Raw genomic sequence first — 10,281 nt, 5'->3', positions numbered from 1 at the left:
TCAATATAACTTCCCCTATTAATTTAGGTTATTTTTAGAAAAAAAAAAAAAAGGTTTTGTATCTTTTCAAATGGAAGTGTCAAATAGTTTTCCATATTGCCATCTTACGACCAGGCCTTAGCGGGGGTGTTCCAAAAAAAAAAAAAAAAAAAAAAAAAAAAAAGACTGTGCAGAATGAATTATTTTTGTGCTTCTTTTTTTGCTGTATAATAATCAGCCTTTAACTTCGGGGAAAAAAACTGGGATTGAAGGCAAAGAGAAATGAGAAGGCTGTTGTTGGCATAGCTCTATCAAGGAAGAAGGACTCCCTGTCACGCGTGAATGGGGCTTCTCTGTTTTGCCTCCCCGACCAGAATAGATATAGCACGGATTTTGAATTCGTTTTTCTTTGAGAGAGAGAGAGACAACAGTGCTTTACTTGAGAGCTTGATACAATTTAGGGGCTTGTGAGAGAGATCCTTTTCTCCTCTTCCGAACCCAGCTGCCCATATGGGACGCAACGTGTGCAGCAAAGATCACAATGGCACCAAGTAATAGGCGGGGGGACAAAAAGCCCAAAGGATTCATCTCCCTGACTCTGAACAGCACCGAGGAACTCTGTCTATCTGCGCTGTCTGCGTCTCAACTCGTGCTGCTAGTTAATATGCACGCCTCTAACATGCAGCAAAACCAGGGCCTGTGTGCGCTTTTGTCTTTTTACTGCCTTGTGTACAGTATTGTCTAGAGCTGGATTCAGGCCGACAGAATTCAAGGAGGAAGAGACAGAAATCTTAAGCATTACCCATCACTTTTTATTATTATTATTAAAATCATAATTTAAATTCAAATTCCATCCACCTAATATTATCTTATGTCAGATTTCCTAGAAATATTTTATTTTTCTTATGCGGGGCTTCCTATTTTTAATAAATTCACACCGTTGAGATGTAAATCTTACAATATATTCTGTTTATATTTATTTTGTGTTTGCATTCATTTTCTTTTTTGGAAGGGCGTTTTATTTTTATTTTTTTAATAATAATAATAACAATAATAAATAAACAATAAAGTTGCTGATTTATTTGACCTACAAGCTCAACCGGTGTTGAAACAGAAAAGCCTTTTGAATTTGCCCCCCACCCCCGCTTTTCTCACAAAGCAGAAGCCCTCACCCCCCACCCCCCCGAGAATATAGATTCTGTAAATAATTAGCAAATCTGGACTAATTTAGCTGTTTGTTTGGTGATGATAGGGGCGAGCCTAACATCTGCTGGGTAGAATTTTGTCCCGGGACAAACAAAAAAAAGCATGGATTTTTCTACTGGGGGGGTTATCATATTTACCCAAGAGACTGAGCAGAGTCAGATAATCCGCAGTGTGCTGCGCAGTAACCCATTGGCTTTTACTGCGGCAAATAAATAAAAAAAATCTAATAGAATACAATGTGTTCTAATGTCCGGTTTGGAATCTTATGCGTAAAAGTATTGATGGTAAAACTTTAGCAGAAGACTCAACTGCGGGATTCCAGCTGTTAAACAAAGGAAGCGCATTGATTGCGCTTCCTTTATTTGCAATTTAGCGCTTAATAAGATAACCAAACATTTATTGCATTAAATAATTGCTTTCCGTCCGCTGTATGCCACTCTACAACCAAGGCCGGGGGTGCTGACAAAAAGGAGAGCTTTTGAGTCAAAAGCTTCTTGTGTTGAGAAGCCCACTTATATTAAGTGAGTGGATTTTAGTCCCATTTCACAAGTGACTTTAGGCTCTTTATCGACGAGTTGTTCGGACAGAGAAAAATATTCCCTGGATTAAATTTGACTAAAAGGAAAACAGAGTTGAAGTGCGCTAGACATTTATTCCCATTCTGCGCCACAATCCAGTGTTTGGCTCACTTCGCCCCTTTAAAACGAAACCGATAGGACACTTGTCAAACCAATGCTTCTTTTTAGTCATATTTCATTTAAAATATATGATCTTAAAATGAAGATATTTCTCAACGATTGTTAAGATATTTTAAGCAATTCGTCTGCGTTTATTATTTTGTCTGCCCCATAGAATTTTGTTGTTTTTTTTAATTGGAAAAATACATTTGGAAACAAATCTCAGACTGCATCTAAATGCACCATTTGGTCTCAAATATTTACAAGAAAGAAAAACAAAAAAGGTGAAAACTTGCCAGTTTTTATTCATGGCCATAAATATTTTTTCGGTCCATAAAAGAAGCAAGAAATAAAATTTTGTTTCTATAATTATAAAGTGGTTCGCACGTGCTGATAATAACACGAAGAGACAAAAGAAAAAAAAAAGAAAAAGAAATTAAAAGTAAAACATCTCTACAACCAACACACAACATACTTTACAAAAAAAAATATGTCACAAGAAGAGCATTGAAATTTCTTAATAAAATCTATAAGGGAGAGGTTTGGACCCAGTTCTCTTAACGAAAACATGTAAACACGGCGCACACATGAGCCCCGAATAAAAATGGTAGTATATATATGAGTCAAGCTGCAAAAATGAAGTCTTTTTTTTTATTTGATGTTTTTTTTTTTTTCCTTTCTTTGCGGTGAAACTCTCTACAGCCCACCCTCCAAACCAAGTCTCTATATGTTTTCTCACCAAGTCCACTGTTGCGTTTGCACCAAGTGATGTGCTGTGGGGAACTGCGGCGTGGCCGCGGCGCCGTACTGCGCGTTATACTGCATGTGTTGGAGCGACTGCGCGCTATACGCCGAGAAAGGGATCCCGGCCTGAAAAGTGGCCGCCAAGTCCTGAGCTTTAAGAGTGTGACAAGGCTTCCCATCCCTGACTAAGACGGGCACGGCCACCCGCCGAGGAGAGGGGAGATGGGTCACTTCCATACCTTTCTCGGCCCGGGCTCTCTTCATCTTATACCGGTGGTTCTGGAACCAGATCTTCACTTGGGTTGGGGTGAGGCGGATGAGGCTAGCCAAGTGCTCCCTCTCTGGGGCAGATAGGTACCTCTGCTGTCTGAAACGACGCTCCAGCTCATATGTTTGCGCTTTGGAGAACAGCACCCTCCTTTTCCGCTTCTTGCCCGAGTCGCTGCCACCGCTGCTGGAGGTCTCCTTGTCGTTGTCTGGGGATTCGTCATCCGCGGACGGCTCCGGGGACTTGGCCGAGTCCTGCGAGCTGGCGGACAGACCGTGCACTGCGACAAGAAACGGGAGAAACACTGTCAAAATGTTATATCGGGAAGTTTTAAGAGAGATTTCTTACAGACACATGTCATTTAGTAAGGATTAAAGATAAAGGATGCATTTTACATAAAATCTACTGGTGCGCAAAATGCCTGAGGCGCATACTGAGATGTAGGATCCCCATAAAGACATAAATGGCCAATAATTCGACACAATGCAACTCTTTAGATTAAAATGATTGCAAATCATTGCTCTAAATAGGGGAAAAAAAGTCAGACTTCTCAGAAAACAGAAAGAACCAGTGAAGCAGAAAAGCTGCATTGTCTTCTTACACCCTTCACATCACCAACCTCTGGTTTAACTCCAAAAACTGAAGCTGACAATAAAACTACAGAGAAATTTTAATTCAAACTCTCTTTTTTTTTTATTATTTCGCCTGTTGTGACAAAAGCAAAGTGCTTTAAGACTTAACACTGCATGCGCACTGTGCCAAAGGAAGAGCTGTGCACGCCACCCCAGGGCATAATTAATGCGCTATATGAGCATGAATGTAATCAATTATCAATTTGCTTGTATCAGATCAAAATAGCATATAAGTCATGGAATATACGACTCTACTTACATGAATACTGAATGCTGTCCGTAGTTGCGAGCCATCGTGTGTAGGGATTGTCGGTACTGTCATAAAAGGGGTTCTTTAAAGGCAGATTCTGGACGTTTTCTAGAGGACTTTGCACCAAAACTCCTGCGTTTTTCGTTGTCGATGCGGTCTCCGATCCTTCTGTGTCTTCCTCCGCTCCGGTGATAGATCCGTCCTCGTCATTAGTGTCAGGAAGGTCCAAAATGTCCTTTACAGAAAAGCCCGTCTTTGTGTTGGTCAACGACATATTCTGGTAGGGGGGGAAATATGCAAGGAAAAGTTGCTTGCAGCAGCTTTTTTTCGGAACAATCCGCTGTTGTGAGAAGAGAAAAAACTAACAAAGAGAGAAGAAGAAAAAAAAGCAGAGGGGAAAAATTGGGATGAGTAAGTGTCGCTCTACGCTGAAGTACAGTCAAAACAGCCTCTGTGGATAACCATCGCCTATGAGCAAAGCAAGAAGCAGTGGATTCGGTCTCTGTAAGTCCAGGAAGGATGCCAAAGTGGCTCAAGTGCTATATGCAGCTCATGGATACTGTGCTACTGCTGGGTGCTAGAGGGAAATAAGCCATTACCTTGTCCCGATCAGTCCATATAAGGTTGGTCTCAACACATGAACCTGCAGTGAAAAAGCATTAAAAAACGCGAAAGGTTGGCCACGTGTGGGCGGGTCTTAGGAGTCAAGTGGATGAAGACAGTGTTTGCAGATGTGAAATTGTGGGTTTTGGGGAGATCCGAGCCTCTACCATTGGTGCTTCAGAGAATGATGAGTGGTATAACGTGTCAATTAATTACAAAGACGGGGAGGGCCTTTTTTTTTTACACCCTATTTACATACAAAGAACCTCCAAGTGTCCAAGTAGCTTTATACTCACAATAGTTAAAAAGCCCAGTTCTGATAAATTGATCCCAAAGAAGCTTTTGCTCGTAGGTTTTAAAATGCAAAAAAAAAATATAAATATGTATTTTTTCACCTATGCATCATCTTTTGTTGAGGTGGGTGGGTGGGGGGCATTGAGTTATTATATAAAATAACAACAATAACAAAAAATAAAAATAAATTGAGCTGTTGAAGTATTAGTGCATAATTTATGTAAACCTTTGTGTCAATATTTTTTCCACGGCTTAAGGGCGAGAGGTTGTGTTGAAACTAAAGCATACTTAAAAACGCTATTCAAGACAATAATAATAAATAATAATAAGATGACTTGCGATGGCTGGTTTCTGAAAAAAAAAAATCTTTGCATTTTTTTCTTAATGCTTTCCCTCCAGGCAAATATTTGCTTTCAGTTTGTGTTGCTTCATTTGAGGTGCTCCATCTTTCTTCTTTTTTCCCCCTTGTGAAATCCGAGTATCATTGTTGCTGACTTTATTTTCCTCCCCTCTAAGACTTTCCCTTTTTTTCGCTCTCCTCCCTCAGCCTCCCTCATCCAGTAGGGCTATGTGATGTGGGTGACAACGCTGCGGCGTTTTTCAGCAGGTCCCCTGCGCATCCTGGGTGGTCGGGCCCGGGCAAACACAAATACAAACCGATTGCTAAGCTGCAGACAATGGGGGAAATGTAGACAAATGTCCGGCTCCCGTTGGAAGCTTTTGTCCGGCCGCAGTTTTTTGCATTTATTTCAGGCCCCGAAATAATGGATGATTGACGCCCCGCGGACAATGCTTTCTAACTGTTTGGAATAAATCTGAGATTGTTCGTAGTTGTCATGGTATTCAACTGCTTTCAATGGACTATCTCTTCATTCAATTCCAGGATCCTTCCACAATATTAGGAAAAGTCCTTCATCTCAACATAGACACACATTTCTTGGCTTTAAAGCATATATTCTATCTTCTTTACGAAAGCAGCAACTGTTGTGTCTGCAGAAAAAAATCAACCAAACTTAGAGATGCACCAATCGATTATTAATATTACTCATATTTTTATTAATAACATTTTATATTAAAAATTGCGCATTGGTATTATACTAGAACCCCTATTACTGTCAGTAATAATAGCAGTGACAACTATGATAATGATAAAAATACAAGTCCCATTATATAGCCTGAGATTTAGACACTTTCTGTGCTCAAATAGAGCACAGGTCTGAGGTAAATATTTTACCAGACTGACAGAATTAATCACAAGTCTCAACATCCAACAAAGGCTCCTTTGAGATGAACGGGCTGCATGGACAAACTGGAGCTGAGCTTGAGCTTCTGTGTGCTGGGGGAGAGAGAGGTGACTGACCTGATCCACCGGGTGATGCTGCACAGCTAAATCCAACATGTGAATGGACGTACAGCCAGCAGAAGACACACATGGAGCTTTACGCATCGCGGAGGAACGGCCCAGGAAGGCAACAGGGGGACTCCATGCGCGCACCTCATCAGGAAACTCGCTCGGCCCATGCAGGGCTTTATTTCGCTGAGATTTACTTAGTGCCTTAAAAAGTGCGTGGAGCCAAATCTGGGTATGTTTGAGCACGCAGGGTTGTCACCCGTGACATCCCGCGACTGTGACATGGAAGGAGGCTGGGTGGGGTGGGGGGAGAGGTTTTTTTTTTGGTTTAAGGCAGTGAGCTGCATATGCTCAGCTGCTGAGGATATACCAGGCTGCTATTTGATCAATTGAGCCGAGAGTTTCCTAAAGAAAAGGTAAATGTGCACTGGCTAAGTGGACGCACTCCACTTGGAGAGCCTATCGCACTCTGTTTACCTGTTTACTTTCGCAGGTAGTTCAAACAGGCCTCTCGCCTCTGTGACGGTGGCAAGTGTGCACAGTATTTTCTTTTGTTCAGGAAAACAAAACGAGTTAAGAAAAAAAAACTCACAATATACAAGATCGAATGTGCAAATGCTTCATTTAGAGAAAAATAATATAAATATTTCGCTAAACGAACGTAGTAACCATTGGAATTTTATTTTATTAATTGTTATTCATTGTTATTGGGATTTGATCGTTTCTTTGATTTTGTAAAATGATAAAGTTTGTCTCAGTATGTAAAAAAGACAAAGATTAAACTAATTTCGCTGGTTTCTCTGTCGATACAGAAGATAAAGCTTAAGAAGGGCCTCTGAGATGCAGATGCATCAGGAATTAGGAGACAGCAAGGGGGGGAGTGCGCTTCTTCTTCCTAATACCTCGCTTGCTTCAGTCGAGCTAATTCCAGAACTGAATAGGATAATATTTCTCTAATGAATTTGTTTTTTTGCAGCAGGCTTCTCAGAAAACATGCATAGTATCATTTTTCATGTGATCCTTCCCGCTGTAAATATGCTACAACCAGTCCTCCCATTTTAATAATAGCCACAGACTAGATCATTGTTCAGGCACATTAAAGTTTTTTTTTTTAATACCATTCTCATTCAAAAACAATTATTTTTTTCGGATCAACCTCCCTTTCAAGAAACACAAAAATGAATCCGGTCTGATTAATTTTAATTCCCTCCTAAAAATTCATGCCCACGATTGTTCCCACAATAAGTAAAGAAAGGGGGTTTTATATTACTGATTGAATAAATCTTTCGATTGAAAGCGCAAATAAAAATGCCGCAGGATGATCCATAATAGCGTTGATCAGTGCTTCCTTTTAATCGCTGATTTTCAGCATGTTGGGACGCCTGAGGGATGGAGTTGGTCTTTGATAAAGGTAACCCCGCTTGCCTCAGGGCAGCTGTGATAAATGTATAGAGTGACAAGCCTCCTATGATTAAAAGCCAATATATTAAAAAAAAGGTAAAGCTGCTGCTGCCTTATTTATTGCTGCCAAGATGGCCGGGGGACACTTGGCTTCAGGGGAAGATTTTTTTTTTTTTTTTTTACATTTTTATACCCCAGAAAGCCAACCTTCTTTTCCTTCAAGGAAAAAAAAAGCCTTTATTCTTCTTCCTTTCTATAATGATTAAACATGTCAGTGCGAGATTATAGAGTCGCGCCCATGACCCGAGGAGATGCCTTCATTTGTTAAACCACCAGTTTATTTGTAACGCTGAATTTCATGCCATGCTGAGCCAATAGCCCTAATCTTTCCACTGTGTGTCAAAAAAAAGAAGTCGCTTAAAAAAAAGACATATTATTTTTTAATCACTTCCCCCCTTTTCTCTGTCGCACTGTCACTGGGCGGAGGTGAGGGAAACGCTGACTTTTTAATCAAAAGAGGACGCTTATAATGAAAAAATTTAAAATAAATAAATAGATTAAAAAAACGGAAAAAGGGCATTAAAAATAAAGAAATATTTCCTTTGGAGGGTTTGATATGAGGGCTTCTGAATGACACAAGAAGCTGCAGATAACTTATCCTCCTTGTGAGGTGTCTTGTTTGTGAGAGCGGTAATAACATTAACAGCTGTTCACATCTGTAGAGCTCTAGCGGTCTCTACCGGCAAAATTAAGAAACAACAGGGGGTGATCTTCAGATTAAACTACTTATATTAAACAAAATGTTGGTTATACAGACTAAGAAGCCATGAGGTAATGATTTCTTATCATTAAACTGTGCGAGGCTCATCATTTTTGTACGTTTTTTTTTCCTAATAAACTATCCAATTTCATTTCGATAACATTATAGTCCGAAAAACACAGCATTGTTATAAGGGATTAATCTGCATTTCAGCATTTTACAAACTTTTTAGAAGGAAGAAAGAATGCTTTTTGTGCTTTGCCTTGATCTGATTTAAAGGCTTCACAAAAAAGCCACAATATAACTGGTCTGCTGTTGTTAATGTGGTGATGGAGAAATCTTTTCTTTTTTTTTGCTTTAATTCCGAAATATCCGACCTCGTCTATAATCTGCCATGGGTTTGTAGTCTATGAAAAAAAAAAAATGAAAACTCAGTCAGAAATCCAGTAATCATTACAAGTACGAGGAATTATTTGGATTTTAAACAAATCAAGGAAGGAGGGAAAAAAGAAGTAAAAAGACCAATAAAAAGAAAGGAAAGAAAAGAAAATCTGCTTAAAAGAACTTTATACCGCATGTAATTCTACATGGCGCATTCAAACATCGATTTTAGTTCCCCTGTCGAACAACAACAAATCCTACCATGACTCTTTGCGCTAACAAACTATTTCTAAGGTGGGTTTGATTAATTAGACTAAAAAAAAACTTAAATGAATAACTTATAGGCCACAGTTACGCTTTGAGTTTACTAAGTACAGAGATGTTTACTTTTCAGTTTTTTTTTTTTGTTTTTTTGCAGAAAAGTTTTACCTTTTTTTCTTTTTGTTTGTTAGAGCTCAATAACCAAGCATGGACCGCTCAGCTGAATGCGTAATGATCACCAGCTACTGTGTGCAAAAAATCCAAAACAACAGGCCTAGCACACACAAACAAAGACGAAATAAATAATCATTTTGACCAAAGCCAATCTTTCCAAAGTGCATTTATGTCAAAACATAAGAGAAAACACAAAAGTTCACATTGGAAGACAAAAAGTTTCTGTTAATATATAAAAATACAAATGAGAGTGCGCAAAGTTGCCTGGAGCACAGGTGTCCTTACCTAAACTGGAAGGTGTCTGTATGTGTTGGCAGCGTTAGGACAGCAGCAGAGTTAATGAAATATCTCCAAATGGGAGACAAGAGTGCGTGCAGTGATAAGCCTGATGTGGTTTATATACCCAGAAAGCAAGTGCTCCTCTTCTCATATTGTCCAAGAGCGTTTGCATAGCTGGCCAAGTGGCTGTGCTCTTGCTGACTCGCTAACATTGTGCGATGTTTGTTTTCCCCCTTGGTGTGACGTGAGACAAAATATTGGCCATATGTTCATCTGCAATAAATTGGTCCTGGGCGCAAACATAGGACCCCCCCTCCTCCAGGAAGACGGTGCTTTTAAACTCATAAGGCAAGTTTTCTCCTTTCGAGATGTTTTTGGGGGACACGAAACTATCCGGTGCGCTGAGATGGTAAATGATATTGTCGCAACAGCCTGTTTTAAGAGATAATTGTGCGCCTATGGAAGCGCTGCCGGTTGGTCTTTCCTCCGCGACCTATTATTCCTCACCCAGGGCGCTCTAATAAATCGCTTGGTAACCAAGAAGCGACGCAGTCTAAAGAGCAGATGTGGCATGTTATCCACACCACAGTTGCGTTTACATTAGATACCCTGATACAATGATTGATAACCAAGGTCAGCTCCCAGGAGGGCACTTGCACATTCACACTGGAGACACCTGAGACTATGAGAACAGGCACGGTCCATATGTATAACATTATTATTATCTTTATAATAATAATAATAATAATAATAATAATAATAATAATAATAATAATAATAATAATAATAATAATAATAATAATAACAATTATTATTTTTTTTTATTAAAAACATTAGAATAATCATTAAGATACATTAATTTAATGATGGTAATTATTAAAATTATAATAGAAATAACAGCAATGATAAAAAATTGCAATATTAATAGTAATTGATATGTTTTTTTTAATTACTATTTTGTTTTCATGTCCAAAGGTAGAAATATGTTCAGTGTTTATCTGAAGTCTTAGTTTAGATTACA

General features: G+C 39.2%; 1 protein-coding gene across 4 annotated transcripts; it reads right to left on the bottom strand.

Moving 5' to 3' along the window:
• Positions 1–1,167: 1,167 nt before the first annotated feature.
• On the bottom strand, positions 1,168–9,405 carry nkx2-2 (NK2 homeobox 2). 4 transcript variants are annotated; one of them, XM_015396397.1, is made up of 3 exons: positions 9,267–9,405; positions 3,766–4,117; positions 1,168–3,178 (listed from the first exon to the last, which is right to left on the bottom strand). In XM_015396397.1, exons 2-3 carry the CDS (start codon positions 4,028–4,030, stop codon positions 2,598–2,600), a joined length of 846 nt encoding a protein of 281 aa, XP_015251883.1. In that variant the 5' UTR covers positions 4,031–4,117; positions 9,267–9,405; the 3' UTR covers positions 1,168–2,597. The 4 variants fall into 4 exon arrangements, with proteins under 4 accessions (XP_015251883.1, XP_015251862.1, XP_015251868.1 ...); XM_015396376.1 differs by lacking the exon at positions 9,267–9,405 and adding an exon at positions 6,014–6,240; XM_015396382.1 differs by lacking the exon at positions 9,267–9,405 and adding an exon at positions 6,014–6,224 and having other exon boundaries at positions 1,168–3,154.
• Between the last annotated feature and the right edge of the window lie 876 nt (positions 9,406–10,281).

The sequence above is a fragment of the Cyprinodon variegatus genome, unplaced genomic scaffold, assembly GCF_000732505.1.
Source record: "Cyprinodon variegatus isolate N-32 unplaced genomic scaffold, C_variegatus-1.0 Scaffold27, whole genome shotgun sequence".
Classification (NCBI taxonomy): domain Eukaryota; kingdom Metazoa; phylum Chordata; class Actinopteri; order Cyprinodontiformes; family Cyprinodontidae; genus Cyprinodon; species Cyprinodon variegatus.
The sequence above is the reverse complement of the archived record's forward strand: the minus strand, read 5'-3'. Positions and strand labels throughout refer to the sequence as shown.

Coding starts and splice junctions, on each gene's coding strand:
- nkx2-2 (XM_015396376.1), bottom strand. CDS start 6,100: ATGCGTAAAGCTCCATGTGTGTCTTCTGCTGGCTGTACGTCCATTCAC. Junction 4,118..6,013: donor AGCATCACCCGGTGGATCAG/GTCAGTCACCTC, acceptor TCTCTTTGTTAG/TTTTTTCTCTTCTCACAACA. Junction 3,179..3,765: donor GGACAGCATTCAGTATTCAT/GTAAGTAGAGTC, acceptor ACATTTTGACAG/TGTTTCTCCCGTTTCTTGTC.